Here is a 20,778-nt window from a genome sequence, read left to right as displayed (position 1 = left end):
GTAAAAACAGTTCACGGAAATAACCGTATCTCAATGAAAAAGATAAGTTTGAAATTGAAAAAAAATATTTCTAAAATGGCGGATTAATACCGAGCAGCGATATAAAAATGACAAACAGTGATGCTACTCCGAAGTTATTCCAACCAGTCGAGAAAGGCCACATCAGTGATTCTTTCAGAAAAAAAGATCATCAAGGGATACATTTCAGGAGTATTTTATTCAACATCTAATCTATCTCTGGATCTAATAATCATTTGGGTACTTCTTTAGTTAAACCTGTAGTCAGTTGGTGAGAATTTCGACGTTATTTTAACAATATAAAATTAAATTTACAGCATAAATTTGTTTAAATTGTGAAAATACTAGATGATGTGTAATGCTGCAAGAGTGAAAAATAGGTTTGAACACCGGAAAATACCAGTATTAATAATGAATGATTTTTTAATTATGAAAAAATATACCTAGAAAAGACCTGTTCGCAATTGAAGATATAGTTCTACCATGTATTAACAATGTATTAACATTCGTTTTTCTAGTGCTATATTTTTCTATTATGTATATTATCACGATAGAATTTTATACCCACCAAAATTTAGACGCACGCAAAGTAAGTCTAAAATTGACTAGATACTTAAGAAAATTATTAAAATATTATTGATAATACGATTCATGATTTAGTGTCAATGTAACTCAAACTGTAAAAATTAGAGTAGGTTTTCGATAAGAAATAATTGAAACCAAATTAATTTTTATATTATATATTATATATTTATTATTAACACATTTTTGTACAAGTAAATTAGTTACGAATAAGTACAACTTGGTAGCAAAGAGAGATAGAATGAATTATTTCATTTATATTTTATGTCATAGTGAGAAGAAAGAGGAGATATTATCGTATGTAATTCATTCGTATAATTGTATTCTTTCATTCACGTCTTTTGTATATACTTTGCATGTATATGAATATATTTATAATTAAAGTTTCATTTTATGTTTCGGACCGTCAATTATCGAGCGCATTTTTTGTCGAGCAACATATATTCATTAAATGAATAATCCGATTGCTGCTGCCTCGATGCTTTTTGTGGATTGACGCGCATTTTTGCGCGATTGGATGCCACGAGGTTTTTCGCGCGCGATCATGCACACAAGAAGAAAAGCAGCCAAATTGAACGTCATCTTTGTACACAGCACATTACAAGCTGCACGGTCGTACTAATAATTTCTCCACAACATTGCACGCTCAAATTTTTTTCATCGTCATTATCGATCTGTTGATTATTTTAGTTTTTGTTAATCATACACATTTTTGCCTCTCAGTTTTTTTTTGAAAATCATTATTTTTTCGTCGTTTACGAAATATTTGTTCACGCACATGCTTTCATTATTTTCATTATCCTTTATGTATACGCACTTATTAAGAGCAATATTGTAAAAATCACGCTATTCCCTAAAAGAGAGGTAGAAAAAACAGCGTAAACGACGATTACTTTTTCCAGCTTGCGATACGGCACAATAGTGTTTTATTGATTTACGACTATTCCTTCTTATTATAATAGTGTAATATAATATCTCCTGTGCCAACATAAAAAAACGTTTTCCCCGAAGTCTGACGTTATTTTTTTTTGTTTCTCACACTGTGCCACTCAAAAGATAGAGAGCACGAGCGATTTTTTAACGATTGAAACAAATCAAAATGATGTAATGAGTCGCAGAAAATTCAGAAATGTATTTTTCATGGCGATTTCGCCTGCACCTCATACAATTCTGTTCTGATAATATTTATATTTTCTCTCCATTTATTCCATCATTTTATCGCTTATATCTTTTTATTTTTCTGTTCTTACAGATCCGATACCAATACCCGAAATTTTGTATGCTTGCAGAGTACTTAGCGAGCAGTAACGGGTCTTTGTTGTATCAAATTTGTTCATTGCCACTTTTGATTTTTTTATTGGTTCTCTCATCTATCGCAATTGTTTTAAGTTTAAAAAATGTAGTATATTCAAATAATGGTTTACAATTCATTTTCGCATTCATACACCTTTTTGTCATACACTCTGGTAATTTTTTTGTTATTCACATGTCACGTAGTTTTAAAACTCTAAAAATAAGCCAATTTTCCAGTACATTTTTCTGTAATCATTTTGACATAACACTCTTAACTGCCAGTTTTCATTGCAACAGAACAATGAATGTGTCATTTGCCTTACAATGTTGTAATCATTAATATTTAAACACCAAGGTCTTAGGATTCGAAAACGAATTCAATTTATGAGGTACATATCGAAAGAAAAATTATTACCCGATAGATAAACAAACATGCTCTACAGTAGAAAGTTCAACTAACTCGTGGACTTCGTAATCACAGGGGACGAAGATTGAATAGTAGACAATCAGAACTTATACTCAAATTTTTATTATGATGCTGTGACAGGGATACGAAGTTATAACTTTTTTTCACTCATCATATAAATTAGCATGTTCTTAGTTTTTTTTGATATGGTTTTTAAGATTGAGAATCGAGTAAAATTCTCGTGGCATTAAAAAGATACTTTCATGGCATATTTATATAATTGGTATATGTATACATAGTAAACAGTCTTTATATATAAGAAATGACTTTAAAATTCAAGTATAAGTCCATTTAATTAAATTAATTAAAAATCCATGTCAATATTTTTATATCAACGATGAATTCTCATTTGTTTCATCAAATACCTTCATAACGAGAAATTCATAGTAATATTATCATACCATCAAAAATCTTATTCTTTAATCTTAAAACACCGAGTATATATTTATCATACATTTTTTATTAATCATATTGCATGAAAAGCAGTTTTTCTCAAATTTGTTTAGTTATTCATTCAGTTCTCTCGTATAGAAAAATGGATTATAATTTAAAAAGTAGAAAGCAGAATTTCAACAGATTGACGGTATTTTTGAGAAAAATATTGAATAAATAATTACGAATAATCAATTAGAAATATTTTAAAATTATTAACGTGTGTACTATGAATTTCTCTCAACTCATGTCATTAGAACGCATACTTGAAAGGTTTAGGTAAGTATGAAAAAAATTGTTTACAATTATTTTATCATTATCGAATTTTTTTGTGTAGTTTAGTATTTGAAATACGATTCTCAATGCGCAACTGCATATTAGATAGTAATGTTGTATTTTTTAGGGAAAATTTTCGTAAAAAGTTAGTGTAGTGTATCTTAGGTTTATTGCCGAAGTAAAAAGTTTCATCTAATTTTTTATTCTCCGATACATATATATAATATATACACACATATACGTAACATTTTCATGTTTGTTGTAGATTAAAATTTTTCTTCTGTACTAGTTCGGTCAACAATGCGGAAGAACTTTGAATTTATTTTGTAAAATTTTCAAAATCAAGCTTTTATGAAGGTAAATATACGAATTTAAAAAAAATTGATTTACAATTTATTTAATAGTTTAGTTTAAAATATTCATAAATCGAATGCAACACTTTCGGAAAGAGAAGAACATGACTGAATTATTTTATTTAAAAAACTTTTTTTTCAGCTAAATGACTACCGCATAATAATTATCTTTTCGCTCGCAGTTACCTCTGATTTTCTTAGGTAGAATCGAATAAGATATAGAGAAAAACTACCTCGAAGTAACAATAACTTATCTACCGAAGTAAAAAGAATTTTTAATAAAAAAAATGCACGAAAGTAAGACTTTATTTTAAAATCATACCCCGTGCATAAATCAGTCAGAGCAATGAAAATACAATTAGACACAGTTAGCTAGAAATTGTTCTGCCTAAAGAGGTTTTACCTTGTTCAGGTGTTGAAAGATTTTTTGTTTTTCGGTATATCCATGACTCATACACGCACACTCACACTCACATGCGCACGTATACAACAAACCCTTTCAAAGTTACAAATGACTCTTGTGAAATTCATCCGAGTAAAGTGTTTAATAATATATATATATATATATATATATATAATTCATTTTATCATTCATAGCGCACATGTTGTACATTCTTATGTTGAAACAAATTGCGCTGAGAGAGAAAAGCTTTATTCGAAAAATGTATATTTTTAGTAAGAACGGCAGCCGACTTGAGTAATCGCCGAGCCACACGACGAGACTCACTGCAAAACAGTCATTGTGTTTTATCTTTTATTTTGTTTTTATTTTTCTGGATAGTTAACTAGTAAGATGTTTCATGTCGTTTTGTATTCTCTTTTTCGTGATCGAGGACAAAAGGGCATATAAAGGATTTGAGTACAAAACAGTAATCTAAGTTTATTTATATATAATTGTGAGTGTATGCGTGGGCGTATGTATACATACACACATACGTAAACATAATTTTTTATGCATAAGTGTGTGCGTATATATACATGTTATATAATAACGAGAAAGAGAACGATGGAAGGTATACGGAAATATCGATTATCTTCATGTCCGTCCATCTATAAGATAAGATATTATATCATATTTCATGTCATTTATTCTTTATATCTCATTCTTTTGTTGACTCTTACTTCGTCTTTTTATATTCGACAAACTTATATACTCTCTTATGTATAATTATATTTACGGTACGACAACTTTCATACGATATATACATTTATTTATAAGCATGATATTATTTTTCGTTCATTTATAGTATTATACGTTACATTTTGAAATAAGCCCGTTAAAAAAGCGAAATAATTTATTAGTTTAAACGTTTTTGAATTCTTCAAAATCGTTTTTTTCATTTTAGTTTACACTTCACCAGGTAATTTTTATCGATTCAACATTTTTGTATGTGATTCTATATTTTAACAATGTTTTGCCTTTCCTTATGATAAAGAATCCGATGAAAGTTATTGCTGCTGCAGGCAACAAATATTTCCTAATCATTTGCGCTAACACTTGAAACTTATCATTGGATTCTTGCTTTATGGCAGTCAAGACATTTTATTAGAAATGAAAAATATCAACTATGTGAGCACATTTCAAGTTTGTTTCATTTTTCAATCCAATTCAGCCAGTTTATAAATTACGAAAAAATCGACATCTTCATTTCAAGTTTATGTTTAGTGTAGGTGTAGATCAAGTGCATTAGAGAACGATCATAGCAAGTTTAGAAGCAATAGAGATTACATCTCTTCATCTTGATTTATATTAATAAAAAATTATGTCTATCCAGTACATGCAATGAAAAATGTGCTTGTTTGCACATTCGCATCGCTTTTCGTTTTGAGTATAATACATTTTTACTTTATTGTTATTATTTTTTACTTAAATTCATTTTTCGCATACACATAATGAAAGAACATGAGTCACCGATGATGATAATGCTCACAATTTTCCCTTGTTTCGAGAGGAGAAAATCTCAAATAAAATGTAAATTGAGACAATTATTTTTTACTCCCACTGGACGTATTGCTATCATTGTCATTGGAGACTAATCATGAAGAACGAAGATGATATTTAAATAAATTAAAAATTGCTTTTTCGATGAATCAAACAAATATACAAGTAAATGAATTATTTTTGAAATGTTCACCAAAGATATAAATGTTTTATACGGTAAAAGAGTGTTGTGAGATTTACTATTCCTCTGGTTCTAGTTTTATATACCTTTATCGTTTATTTGTGAATATTGCGTGACGATTAATGTTCATAATTTACACTAATAAATATCGTCATTCGCATATTTTTTAGATTTTCATAGCTTACTATATGTTAAATTTACACACGAGTTACGAATTAACAATGAGTACAACCGAAAAAAGCGACTGTCTTTAATTCCTTTATACTTTCGGGTCAGACCAGCTGTAAGCCCGTAACATTTTTAAGAAATAAGATGCCATATTTTATTTTCTCGTTTACTTTGAGCTTTCGCTTTCAATAAATTTTTCTTATGCATTTGATAGTTACAGGCGAGCAATCATTTTCAACAAATTGTATTGTATGCAAGGTCCGTTAGCACATTTTCTCTACTTCCTTATAAGTATGTCAGTTTGATATGACGGACTAGCATTGTATTTATATGAAACAGACCAGAATCAAAAGATGATATATTTATGAATTATGTTAACTTACAATATCGAAATTCATGTTATTGGGTATGTTTATATGAGTGAGAATGGAATATAAAAAGAGTTGTAAAACAAGGTGCAAAGAGTCTTTCTTTCTTACATTAACGGATGAATATTTGTATTTTAAATTTTTCATGCATATATGTATATAAAAGCGATTGTTACAGGCGAAGAAGAATCATTTGTAAGGTATTCGCAATATTAATCATAAAAACTTTTAACATTTTATTTAATTCTTAGTATTCGTCAAGCGCAATATTTTGACTGTCAAAAAATGTGCATATCATCAATTTATTTCATTGAAGTAAACACAATTCGTTCTTACTATTATTTCGACTAACAATCATTAAATCTTTAGCATCAATTCATTCATTTTTAAGCACATCATAAAAACCATTTTTACAATCACAAAACTTTGTTAAAAAAACTTGCACAATTAGATAACATTAAACGCATGATTATTTTTGAACAAAACAAAAAACAAACCTAAAGAACTCAAGTTCAAAGGAACATTGTCAATTAAAATAGGGTTGTCACTAAGTAAAAGAAGATATCAGTGCATAAACTGAATGCATATATACATGTGTATATAGTTTATCAGTTTATCAATGAAATGGATTTGAAAATACAGTCGTACACATGACAAAAAAATTTTTTTATAAACACGAGCATACATGTCGATGCATTCATTCATCTTTTCATTGGAAGAGTATATACCTCCTCCAAAAATAAGTTTTTAATCTCAAAACTTATCATTCATTAAAAAAAATGTTTTAAACAAGAAGTTTATGTATGAATTCGTTACACCAAAATATGTGTTAAAATGTATACACATTGGCATAATAAAAAGGATGAGTTCGGAGAAATGTACACAATTAGATAAAATTCTATGTGTATTCACAAATTTTGAGAGATTTGTAGTGTAACACATCTTTTCCATTGCACTTCCGTTGTCCTTATAACTACTGATTTTATTCTCAAAGTTCTTTTTTACTCATCATTGTTTCACATAGCTATAATCATTATATTATTAATAAGTTACCGATCAACACTTTAAAATCATCCGTCATCATTTTCGTCATTCATCTCTATATAATGAGTAAAGTTACCAAATGAGGTTTGGTAGATATTCACTCGCAAATATAGTTTTTTCTTTATATTATATCAATGTTTTACGCGTGAAAGAGAAAAGCTTTTTGTCTTTTTTTATTTTTCTTCAACTTTTTTATCTTTATCATTCGTGCAATAACAATTTGTCGAGTCACGCTGCGTTATGACATCCAACCGTACAGTCCTGTTATTTCAATGCTTAGCTTAAAATGATAAAAGAGCAACTAATGTTTACATGATCCGGTGAATTGGCATATGCCTCACCAACCATGATAATCATTGCACTCTTCCACTTATATCACTCTATATGCACGCGTTTGTGTATGTGTTTATCTTCTTATTTTTGTTTTCAATGAAGCCAGGATACGTCAAATTCAACTCACACTGAGCTTCTGTGAATTGAGTAGCTTGAATTTTGCATCTATTTTTTACTTTTTCATTTGTTTATAAGAACAATTTCTAGTGTCCAGAAAGAGACGAGCGTTGGTATAGTTTATCGTGGCTTTGGCAACCATTACGGACATAAGTATCGCCATTGTTACCTGCACTAAATTGAAAAAATTAAATCAATTATCCGACTAGAAGCGACGGCTACTTTAGCTAGGATACAAATACAAACAAATGATACCTGATTTAAGACGAGTACGCGGCTCACGAGTGAGACTGCGTCGTGCTGTGGTCCCGTTTTTCCGGTGTAGCTCCAGCTGCTTGGGTCGTACCCGTCGCAGCTCCAACCGGCGATGATCCTGTCTTGACTGCAGACTGTGGCTTTTCTTCGTTAACCGGCGTTGGCGGTGCGTCTTTGCGCGGAGGCATACGCTCGTTGATTGCGTCCAAGCCTTTGGCTTCGGCGAAGGACGTAATCTTGTGATTCGGCGAAAAACCTTGCAGCGCTAAAAGTTGCATATTAGACATATTATTTTGGTTATTTCGTTTTGAATTATTTGATTCTTTAGTTGTAGGGCAAAAATATGTTAACGAAACTTACCATTTTTCAAAGACGTCTTGCCACCAGAGAGTGCTCCGAGAGGCAGAGCTCCAGTAGGTGTAAGACCTTTTAATTGCAAAACACTTTCGCTTTCCTCTCTGTGAACATATAAACAACAATATAATAATCAATACATAAAAATTCAGTTTAACTTAATTTTCGTATGGAAATAAAAGAAAAAGTATCTTTGTATTTTCCTGACCTGAGTACGGAAAAGACACGCGCCATTTTTCCAATAGCCCTGATCTTGTTGCGAATGACTTCCTTGCGTTGATTGGCTGCTACACCTGAAAACACACGCTAAATTAATCTCTGATACAACTCGACAAGCCCGAACAATGTTAACGTGATGATTATTTTCAATGGTCACTCCAATCACACTTAGCAAAGTGTACTGCGTTATTTTTATATTGTAAATTTAATTTTAATCGTAAATAAAAAATATATAAATTAAGCAAAGCGAAGGCATTATTTTTGTGCATTATTTTCATCATTACTTTTTTTTGTAATTGAAGCGCAACACAATGCTATTTTCGATTTAATAATTTAAACTTGCCCAGCTTTTCTATGGCAGGTACGCATAAATCGCGTTTTTATAAGTAAGATATCATCGCAGCTCGTACGAGGACCAGTAAAACTTTTACGCTTACTGCACACACACGCACACATAAAATGCGCGAGTTATGAAATTCATTTTTCCATTTATTCAAAGCTGCTAAAAAACGAAGGAGAGCAGCCAAGAAGATCCAGCTCATATTGCCTTGCAGAAATAAAGATATGCAATAAAAGTCGCATTTATTATAAGCAATTTCATAACTTCAATGTGCATTCCATTATTATGTATATGATATGTATATGGCGAAACGTATAACCATATTACGAGCTCTCATACGTTTATACCCGCTTCTGCTTTAAAAGTCGCAAGCTCGAAACTATAGAAAAACGCGCGAAATACCTTTTGGTACGAATTTCTCTTAATCTTTTTTCCGTTAAAAGTGCGAATGGTTTTTGTTAAAACGTTCAACGATCAAAAAGTTCTCGGTGTAGCAGTAGCGATTGCTGCTCACACCTCTGCGAACGATTTCTCGAGCTTTAGCGTAGATAAATGGACGATTCGTTCGAAATATGAAGTATCGACTTATATTACATCCATATTATATCTTATGGAATATGAAAAAATGTGAAAATCTTAAAAATTGGATTCCTACCGGTCGTACCTTTTGATGTTTGATAGACTGCAGCTATAATTCTAATGATTTGCTAGTTATGTCATTTGAACAAAGTAGTATGTTGGTTTTAGAATAGACAAATTATAATATGAGCCTAATCTAACTTTAACTCTTTCCCACACTGAGAAAAAAAATTCATTGATTCAATGAAACGTTTAATTGAATACAATCTATGAAATAATTTCATTGAAATAATCTTTTTTTATTTCATCCAACAAAATATTTAATTGTTTTTACCAAAGTTTCATGAAAACAATTAAATATTTTGTTGGATGAATGAATTATTTCATAGATTGTATTCAATTAAACGTTTCATTGAATCAATGAATTTTTTTTCTCAGTGCACGAATGTGTATGGCGAAGGTTCCCAGAGGTTTCAAATTTTCAAGATTTTCAAATTTTTTGTACTCGTTCAGTTACTTAGTTAATACTTCATTTTAAATAAAGTAGATATAAAAATATTTTGAAAAAAGTATGTAAATATAAAAAAACTTTCGCTAAGCGTGCACTTGTGTGTTTATGAGAAGAAAAGTCAGGCCAAGCATTTGAGCGCGTACTTATTTTTATATTAAAATAATTGTGCACGAACCGTATTGTTAACGTGCGTTGCTCTAATGTTTTTCTTTTTATCGCAAATGACTAATATTTAAATATAGTCCTACATTACGGTAAATTAGCTGAAATATTATCAAAAAATATTTGATGCAAGCTCTCATTCTAAAGCATCATTATGTTATAAAAAATAATTTACTTGAATCGATAACAATGGAAAAGTCAAAATTTGCGAAATGCGGTTTCGTAGATTTCAATTCCCATGCGAATTATGCATAAAGTATAATATAGTATAAACTTCGAAAAGGTACTTTAATGAAAAATAAATTCACTCGAAGAATAAATATTCTGCGAAAAAACTTCAATTTTACTTGCATAAATATTGAAAATTCTAAAAACATGCTTCTACTTATTGAACTATCTAATATTTGAATTCTACATGATGTTTATCATAAATTATCATAAACAATATGATTTTAAAAAGTGGCAAGATGATAAAACCACGAGACTGAGTATGTATTTTGTAAATACAAATATTTTGCTTCGCGTGTAGCAACTTTTCGAGTAGTTAACTCGTTGAGAGGCTCGTAGAAAGACAAAAATCATTCGCCAAAGCGATTGAACGGCTCATTCAAGTTTTGCGTTTCCGATGAAAAAAAACGTCACTGGTACATCGTACCATGAATAATTATCAAAATGGATGAGATATAGAAAAAAATGTAAGCGAGATAAAAATGATGGTACAAAAGGAAATTGTCCACTTGGCTTTTGTAAGTGAAGCTGTTATATATACGGTGGTGAGCGAGCTGTAGCCTTTGAAAGCAAAACTTTAGCGTCTGCAGAGCAAGGGCAGTAGCAGCAGTAGCAGCGCAAAAGAGAGAGCGACAAAAAGAAAAGGAGCCGCACGTCATTCCCCGCGAGAGGCAGTGTGAAGCGGAAGCAGCAGCAGCAGCAGCAGCAGTAACAGCAACATTGCATAGAAAAAACTTTTTTGTGTTCCCACGAGATATTGGAGGTATGGCAGAGCACGAGGCTAGCCGCCGTCGCCGCTGTAACGTTGCTTTTCTCGAACATCGCAAGATCGCAAGAGGAAAACTTGGTAGGTAAGTTTAATACCTACAGGAGCAGTATGGAGGATAGCGTCACGAGCGGCATGAACGGCACGTCGAGCGCGGCATGTACTGGCATATATACGGCGAGGCATCGCTCATGTATACGTTAAAACTTCTCTCCTGCCTCGCGTACGAGAGCATAGCGTCGGTAGCAGCATCAGCAGTACACTGTTCTCTCTCTCTCTCTCTCTCTCTCTTTCTGTACACGATGCAGACGAGCGAGCGTCGTAATACATGCTATGTGCAAGCTCTCTATGTATACCTATATATAATATCCCAAGCCACTAATGTGACCGAATTATCGGTCGCGAAGAAACTTTTAATTGCGCTGCCAGAGTTAGAGTCGCGTGAGCTTGCGAGCCGTGCGTGTCGATGATCTACGCGTGAGCTTTTACAATTGCGTGTAAGCTGCACGAATGCGCCGCGGCTTGTATTTTCGTTATGCAGACGATTGATGCGAAGCCAATTCACACATTTTCCAGCTTATTAAGCCTTTTGTCTACTCAGCCAATGTAATAGCTTGAAACTCTGGCGCGTCAAAACAATGCCATGATTGATCCATTTCGATCTATTCGATCGCTTAGCTCGATAGGAATCGTCGAAAAGTTTGTGCTTTGAAAAAGCTCGCTAGTTGCAAAAGCTACAGGTGCAACTGCATTTTTGTGCCAACAACAACGCGACACGAGCCCCCGAAGCATGAAAAAGAGAGAAAAGTGAGCCAGAGTATCGAATAATTGACGAGAGCTCCAGCAAAAGTCGAAAAAATATATTCGTTCGCTGAATTCTCGTTAAATTTGCCGCTCGAGCATGTAACGCATTAACCCGAGCGAGTCCAGCGCTGTATTGTACATGTGTATACACGAAAGCTCGCAAAAGCATGAATAGCTTGCTGGTTCTATGTTCGCATATGATAATTGTATGTGCGTGAAAGCCCAGAGAAAGCCAAAGGCTGCAGAGACGTCCGAAAAGAAAGAGCGCCAAAAGTGCTCATAGAGAAGGCTGAATGCAACGAAAAGCAAACTTTTTCGACCTTTTTTCGCAAGGCCGAGAATGAGCATGAATTAAATACAGCGACAACAGCGTTTCCAGCAGGCAGATGTATTACGTATTATTAATATACGTATATGACAATTGACGATGGATAGAGTAATGATACCGATGTCAAACATCATCCTGTAATTGACGAACTAGTGTATCGCTTCTGTAGGCATGGTGAACTTAGCTACAGCCTCGCTACGTACGTTTACTCAAACGACTTGCTAATTTGCTAATTACAATCGTCGCTTTTAATTTTATTTTGTTTCATCTATCATTATTTCGTATTTTTCAATCCAATTCCTCGTTCGGTAGTTGTATACGAAAGTGTGATAAAGCACGTACAAATTTCACAAACATTTTATATATTGTATTGAACGACTAACATTTTTATACGAGACAAGTAGATACGTATATTTATACCACAGACAAGCTTTTTTATTAATTTATGAATATCTAAGAATCTCTCATACCACGAATATATTAAAACTAAGGTACGTACACGACACAAAATGTACAAATGTACAACGTGACCATCTTCATTCTCTTTTATTTTATTTATTTGTTTTATTTTTTAATTTGCGTATGATAATGATGCGATAAATTAATATCGAACTTAGTAAGCAAAAACTCACCGTACGCGGTTTATCAGTGGTTTATCAGGCACAGGTAGGTCGGCAGCGACATCATCATCAGTTGATGGTGACCGTCCACGATGATGCCAGATATACATAGGCAGCGTGCGTGTGGCATTTGTCAAATTTTCGTCCATCGATTTTTGCAGGTGTAAATTTTTTTGTTTAGCACGAGCAACGCAGACAGATCGACAAATATACCACAACAAACGGCACACGATGACCGCAGGACGACGTGATTACGTATGCAAAGGGACAGATAAGTACCAATAATGTGAGAGTAGCGTCATTATCATGGTCACCGTTAGTATAATTATAAATTTTTTTTCAATATTAATAATATCATCAGTTGATTCACAGGCAGAGGTAGTAGTAGTAGTAGTGGTAGTAGTAGTAGTAGAAGAATACAATCAGAAGGTAGAAGATTATTTATAAAATCCGCGGGCCATTATAGAGGTAAAGAGGCGACGATTCGTTGGTGGCGCATAGTTTGTACACATTGTAGAATGTAAGTACATTAAATAATTATATTTTGGTCACCAAAGTTGTAGAAGTGGTGGTAGCAGAAGATGTAGCAGTAGCAGTAGTAGTAGTGGGTGTGGTCGAGTAAAGAAAAACATTACATAGAACAGATAAAAAACAGATGTGCTTTGCGTAAATAAAACATTCGCTAGCATGTGCTCAAAAAATTTATAGTAATGAAAAATATTCTATAGTAAAAAAGTAATAAGTACTTATCGATACTATAAAAATTACAGGTTTTAAATAGTAGGCACACACGTTTTTGTAAAAATCAGTACAATTTGAAGATAATAAGTAAAAATTAAAAAAGAAAAGCATATTCCAAATTGTTATTTAAATGTAATTGACCGTAAAAGGTTGAACGATTTTATTACTATAGGTATAACGTAACTATAACCGTCGATACACGATGAAAATATTTGTAAAAATGAAATCTCATGACTGAATTATTTATGGTAGCGATTTCCATAATTCACGTAATTTTTGTTAAACAAAATGTTTACATGTATTTATGACTGTGAGTATCATTTGACGTCACACATTGCAGAAAACGAGAACGAGAACTTGATGCAAGTCAATCCCACGCGCAATTACACGAGGACAGAGAGGGTCTCGCTCGACCTTGACCCATCTCATGGATGCTCATACTATGTATAAATACACAATCTCGTGCTAAATATCTGACTTTTTCATTTCGATTAATGATTTTGACCCAAAGCCTGAGCTTGTATCTGCATCATTCCGTTACAGTCTTCTATTGAATTATCGTCGAAGTTAACAGTTTTCTAGCTTCGAAAGTCTATCTAGTCTTTAAAGGAAAACTCCGACTTTCACTATAGGGTCGCCCGAGTGTTAATGAGTTTTGCATATTATCCTTCAACCAATTACGTCAGTGATCTTACTTATTAGGAGTAGTAACTTTTGTTAGAAAAATACAGACTAAGACTAGATTTTATTTAATACTGTAGGAAAGTAATTATGTAAATTTGATAAGGTTGATAAGTTTAGTAATAAAAATTCAAGATGATAGAATACTGAAAACATAAAATATAAATTGTTAGTAATTTTACTATTATTAATATGAGTTTACATAAATCTCTTAGTAGTCTATTTCATAAAATTTGTTTTTTTATGTATTCATCCATAAGGTTATTAAAATTGACTACTATTATTACAGAGTCACAGAAAAATCAATGCCTTTTATCAATTAACCCTTTGACAGTTCATGAGGGAAAAATCTACGCTAAAACTGCCACATTGTAGATTTTTCTATCCTTATTAGTTATTACTAATTGTTTTTAAAACGAATTTTTCCGTCATAAATAATCTCAGGGTTAAAAGTAGTTTTTGGATCGACTAAATTATGAATTATCAAAAATTAATGAAATAAATCTCAAAATCTAAAAATGTAAGACAAAACAAGGATAAAAAGAACATGATACTGTCTCAAATTTATTTAATCTTTTGTTATGCAGTAACTTTTTATAATATATTAGAGGACACGCGAAAAAAAATTATAAAAAATGAACAATAATAATATTTATTTAAAACTAGAAAAAAATAGTTTCATGCGGGTCTTGTTACATCTTTTATATCGTAGTCTTAAAATCAAAATGTTTTATGATGTTAACTTTGTCATAGATAGTAAATTAAAAAAAAATAGCATGAGCAATTTTTTTATGAAACACTCTATATGATCTTGTAAAAGTGACGATAAAGAAGTAAAATATTTAGGTGTACGAATAATATTAAATCAATTAAATCAATTAAAAAATAAGAACACAGAAAAAATATGCTGTGAATTTGATGCAATGCTGTATTTCATCGCGGTACATTTTTGATCAAGTGAGAAGTTGTAGAACATGTTAAGTATGGGACTAGCAGCTTGAGCTCGGAGTCTAATGGGTTCGAACATGCGCAAAGACAAGTTATGCATACACATGTATACACGTACATATACACGCTCATGGATGTGACAGAATGATGCAAGAGGGCCACGTGCCCTTCTTTGAGTGTAAATATGGTAAATACAGATACACGTTGATATATACACTTTGTAAGAAGGATGAAAAAGATGCAATTTTCACGCGAATTTGTGTCCAGGGTGTTATGGAAAGGAAAAAGAAACGGTGTAAGAAAATATGTCATTCAAAATTATCAGGACTTATATATTGAATCGTTTTGATTAAAACTTTAGATTAAAAATAAATTTTTAAAAAAAGTTCGGGCTAAGGATGAATTGTTTGAAATAATTCAAGAACCATATGTTGAAAAATATTTTCAGAAATGTTTGATATACAAATTATTTACTGAGCAGGGTAATAAATACAAACTGGCAATTAATGCATCAAAGCCTTCCGTAAACTAAAGTAAAAAAATATTCCATATTACGTAAATATACGTGTTTGTGGATATACATCGTTATTTCAACTGTTAATTCCAACCTGAAGAGATGAATTTTTGGGGAAATATGCTTAACACTGTCGATTGATTAAATTTTCTTTTTTAAATGTCATGTCAGAAATTCAAAGAAATATCTTTCCATTGCTGAACACGTGTACGAAAAAGTATAATAAATATTTGCTTTGCGAGCATATAAAAAATGTTAAAATTTGGAAAAATGGACACATAAAAGGCAAGTAATAATGCCAAGCTTTAAAAGTAATTGCACATGATACAAGGTACATTTTTCCATCGTTTAAGCGATTAATGTTGTACGAAAGCGTCAACTAAAAAATATATGGCAATCTACATTATGCCAAAGAAATAAATCAGTGACGATTTTTTTAGTTGATTTTCATTCGTTCTCACTCATGAAAAAGCATAGCGAAGAAAATAATCATATTAAGAATGAAAATTCAAACTTTTTGTAACAAAACTCAAAGAAATTAGAATTAATTCTTCAGTTTTCATCAGAATCGCAAGTAAAAACTTTTTAAAATAAAATAGAACATAAAAAGTTGTGTATTTTGTGACCATCTGATGGGAGCGTATGGTAAACAAGAAATGTTATTTATAGAAATGAATTGTTTTTTCATTTGATTTCTTTTTTTAATTTTCAAAAAAAGCATGAAATGGTGCTTTTCACAAAAGATCAAACTTGAATATGAAAATGACAAAAAGTTGTACTAATAAAATTGGTAGTCACTTGAAAGAAGCATTATAATCAGATGTGTAACATAAATATAGAAAAACGGTTGCAAGTTCCAATTTTAGCAACAAATTATAGTATAATGCACAATCAAAATATACTAGTGAGAAATGGTACGCGAAAAATTTTTCTGTGAATTGTTATTAAAACCAAAAAAATCACAACCCTAATAGGTCAAAATTTTCATTTAAAAAGGCTCTTGGTAACATAATTGAACAAACTAGTTCAAACCAACTGTTACTGGTAATTTATCAAAAAAAGGATCCACAGGTTAATTTGGTCAAAGATTAAATAATTCCAATATAAATAAAATGATAAAATGCACAAAATTACTGAGCACTCAATTAAGAACAAGGAAAAAGAGAAGAATTCCTTAAAAAAGGTTGAATAGTAAAGTTTTTGAATTTTTTTTTAAATAACTACGTAGAGGAACTATTCTGAACTCTTTCTCTCTTTCTCTTTCAGACTACTAACAAAACTTATAGTTTTGGTTTTTCAATTTTTTGTCACTTTCTTTTTGCGACAAGTAAGTCATCAAGGGGACTCACCCGTACCTTTTCGGGGACTTCTTCCAACTATAGTACCAGAGTAGGGAATTTTGGTTGAGACAACGAAGTTTTGAGTAGAAGTAGAAGTAGTAGAAGGTAGTAGAAGTAGTAGTAGTAGCATAGTGTCGTGCCAAGATAGGAGGAGTCCAAGGCCAGTGTGATTGATACAAAATATAATAGAAAAGGAGTACGATAAAGATAAACAATCAGTGCAAATAAAATTTTAGTTTTAAAATTTATAGTTTTCATTGGTCTGTAGATATTTTTTATAATTCTGGCTATTTTTTTTTACTTTTCGTGTTTCATATTGAATTTTTAAAGTTATTTTTCCAAAATTTGTTCAAGAGAACATTTGATACAAAAATAATATTTTAAAAAAGTTTTAAAAACGATTGAGTTCAGTGTTTTCATCGCAATTTAATTCAATGTACTCATTCAAATTTCTATTAGAAAAATCTACAATGTACCCACAAAGATAAAACTTAACTTCTTGTGTTCGGACATACTTAAAATTTTTTGAGAATTTTGCACAAAAAAGCCCCCCACTGTTGAATTTATTTTTATGGCTCATAATCCTGAAGCTATGAACGATTTAAAATAACTTATAAATCAAGAAATAGAAACTATGAGAATCAAAAAGGAAGGATTTCTTCTTGAGTCCTTAAAAAATTTTGGATCAAATTCGAGTTCTACCGGTCAAGTAATTTCTTTGTTTGTAGCATTTTTTTTGTTCTCGAGTAAGCCATACTTGTATGTGAAATATTTTTTAAAGAATTTAGGAGACTAAAGAATAACAAATAAAACGTGAAAAATATTTTTTTTTTCATTGGTGTATAAAATTAGTTGAAAAATATCAATTAATTTAAAAAGAACACTCAGAAAAGTAAAAAATTGCAATCTAATTGTACATAATGTACAAACATTGGCGTCATGATGAGTTTTTTTCGGATGAGAATCATTTTGAAGGCTTATTACTGCGGGTAAACCTTAGTTTATTGACACGTACTACAATGTACACCGGGTTGAATTTAATTCTGCAACAGCAATAAACTGAAAACACAGCAAAGGGGCCTTATCTACGCTTTGCTGCATACGATTGTTATTATTTCCGCATATTTTAATATACTTTACGAATCCTATTACGCTAGATGTATGTTTTTTAACCGTTTAAGACCGGCGTACTTCACTCCCACTGAAGAAAATTATGTTACCGTAAGAAACTGCACTCAGCTATGAAACATAAATCAAATTATTTGCGTGATTGTCTGTTGTGCTAGAATCATTTATTTTGTAATTACACGTTATCGCTTTTCATCAAACTGATTGATGTTTCTGAGCATATTAACCGCACGCTACACCCATATTTGCCAGTTAAAAAATAGTTACATTTTAAGAAAGTAATTGAATGAGCCAACACTCCTTAACCACTGAATCATCGTTCATAAATTCTTGTTACTTGTAGCACTCAATACGTACAATAAATCCAAGGTTATACAACTTTTCTTGGCTTTCAATTTGCTCTCAAAAAGAAGAGAATTTAAAACTATTATTTTTTATCTTCTGTAAGAAATGTCGAACACGCGTAGATATAATATTGGATAAGCCTTCAAAAGGATATTTCTTGCTAAGAAATATTTATTTGCTGCATAATGCACAATAAAAAAATATATCAATAAATAATCAAATAATAATCGATGTCAAAAAATGCAATATAATTGCCAAAACTAGTAAATGTAAGTTTGAATACATTTTTAAATTCAACCTTGATCAATTATCTGAATTAAAAAAGTATGTTCAAGTTTGTGATGATTGTCAAATAATGGAAAGTAGCATCCAATATACTAAATTTATTATCGACCATATTTTGCACTGGCAAAAAAGAAATTAATAATCAAATTTATTTTAAAAGTTTAGTTCGCTTTTAAAAAAGTTCAACTCGTCCCTCGAAATGTAAATTTTTTGAATAAAATAACATTTATTTAAAAAAAAATTAGGAAAAAAGTTGAAAAAGGGTTATAAATGGATTTTTTCGGATTTGAAGAGTTGTATTTAAAAATTTTTTGAAATTATTATTAGTGATTGCTGAAAAATTATTTAAAACTTATTTAGAAAAAGTACACCCTTTTTTAATCAAAAATGTCTATTTCTAAAAATAAAAACACAACGTGAAGTACTTTCACAGATACAGCTTAATTTCAAATTTTTGATTGCTCATGACTTCAAAAAAAAAAAGAAAATTTGATAAAATGTAAAAACCTTATTTATAAAAAATGTAAAATATGCATGAAACATTTTTCATAGTTCAATAACAAATAAAAAAGAATTACAATGAAAATTCAAATAACAAATATTTTAAAGGGGTGCGCTTGATTGAATACAGGCAATAAATGTAAATATCAAATAAATTTAACTTCAAAAAGCTACATAAAAATTTTTTCACGGGAAATGCTAAAGATGATTACCATATTAATATGATTGGCAAAAGATGTAACTAGTGGAGTACATACATAGAGAAGAAGAATTTTAAATAAGGCATTAAAATAAACAATTTCATAACATTTGGTTATGGTCAAGAGAAAGTAAAATTATAAGAGATAATTAATAACAGAAACGAAGAATGTAAAGAATAGAAATGTTCAATACATTGAGAATATCTAAGAAACTATAAACAACTTTAGAGATATTGAAGGCATTCAAAATATTGAAGTATAATAAGATTAATTGATATTTCTTACCATCTGTCCACGCCGCAATAGAATTTTATTCGAAAAAAAATTACATATGTTAATATAATTCATATTATTTATATTTATTATTTAAAAAAAAATTAAGTTTGTAAAAGTATTCATTAACTCTTTTTTTTACCCTAAAAATTTTTAGGAATATATCAATATCATCCCTCAAAGGTATAAAATGCGTTACTATAGTTCAACCCAAAAATGCATATGGGTCATTCTCCTACTTTTTTAAAAAAGTGTGCGCGGCGGTATTTCAAAAAAATCTGAAAAAAAGATATGTTATTAAACAACATAAAAAAAGACTTTTCCTAAAGTTTCAGCCCGGAAAAAAATTTTTGGAGGTGCCAAGCGACAAATGAGTGTCGAAAAACGTGGTTTTTTTCGCTGTTTTTTGTCGATTTTCGAAAAATTCTACAAAGCGGAGTTTTGACTTTTCAGAGACGTAGTTGGGCTCATTTTTTTCGTCTGAAAAAGTACTTTTTGAAAAAAAATTGACCCCGAGGTTTTCGACGATAGCCACATCTCGAGCTTAATTCAAGTAAATAGCTAATTTTGTGGATTTCCAACAATATTCAAACGGCTCTACAGCAGTCAATTTTGAAGCAATTTAACTTTTGAAACCGGCAAATTAAAGGTCTTTTCAAGACCTTTAATTTGCTTTTTTCAGAATTTTGATTGCTTCAAAATTGACTGATATAGAGCCGTTTGAATATTGCTAAAAACCGCAAAAATCGCCATTTTTCGAGTTTTGTAATAGCTGAGGTTCGCTTGGAGAAACACCGATCGTTTCTAAACTTCGGGGTGTTTTTTGGTGTGCCAAAAGCTAAAAAATGGCGTAGGTTACGACCGGAATATTGCACCCTAGCTCCGTATAGCGGCATTTGAAATATTCAATTTTTTCCGATTTTCTATACTTTTATCCACCTAATACTCCCACGCTTTTTATTGTGTGGACATTAACAAAATACTGAAACATTTCCCCAATACTACTGCTTATTAAAAGCATCTCAAGACCTATCTTTTAAGACCCCTAGCGCCCTTATAGGTGCCTCAGAGCCAAATCTACAG

General features: G+C 31.1%; 1 protein-coding gene across 9 annotated transcripts in view; it reads right to left on the bottom strand.

The window, feature by feature from the left end:
- Nucleotides 1-5,863: 5,863 nt before the first annotated feature.
- The window catches only part of LOC106655179 (serine/threonine-protein phosphatase 2B catalytic subunit 3-like), a 48,583-nt gene continuing 33,668 nt past the window's right edge, over nt 5,864-20,778 (bottom strand). Inside the window, exons 10-15 of one of the 9 annotated variants that reach the window (XM_023461467.1) lie at nt 19,708-19,710; nt 16,973-16,999; nt 8,391-8,466; nt 8,189-8,286; nt 7,829-8,093; nt 5,864-7,742 (exon numbers count right to left, since the gene is read on the bottom strand). In XM_023461467.1, the coding sequence (XP_023317235.1) occupies nt 7,852-8,093; nt 8,189-8,286; nt 8,391-8,466; nt 16,973-16,999; nt 19,708-19,710 (446 nt within the window). In that variant the 3' untranslated portion in view covers nt 5,864-7,742; nt 7,829-7,851. Of the gene's footprint in view, nt 7,748-7,828; nt 8,094-8,188; nt 8,287-8,390; nt 8,476-16,972; nt 17,000-19,707; nt 19,711-20,778 lie in introns of all 9 variants that reach the window. The other 8 variants (XM_023461466.1, XM_014375418.2, XM_023461468.1 and 5 more) reach the window with 8 other exon arrangements.

This window comes from Trichogramma pretiosum, unplaced genomic scaffold, assembly GCF_000599845.2.
Source record: "Trichogramma pretiosum strain Unisexual culture from Peru unplaced genomic scaffold, Tpre_2.0 scaffold2, whole genome shotgun sequence".
NCBI classification, from domain to species: Eukaryota; Metazoa; Arthropoda; class Insecta; order Hymenoptera; family Trichogrammatidae; genus Trichogramma; species Trichogramma pretiosum.
The sequence above is the reverse complement of the archived record's forward strand: the minus strand, read 5'-3'. Positions and strand labels throughout refer to the sequence as shown.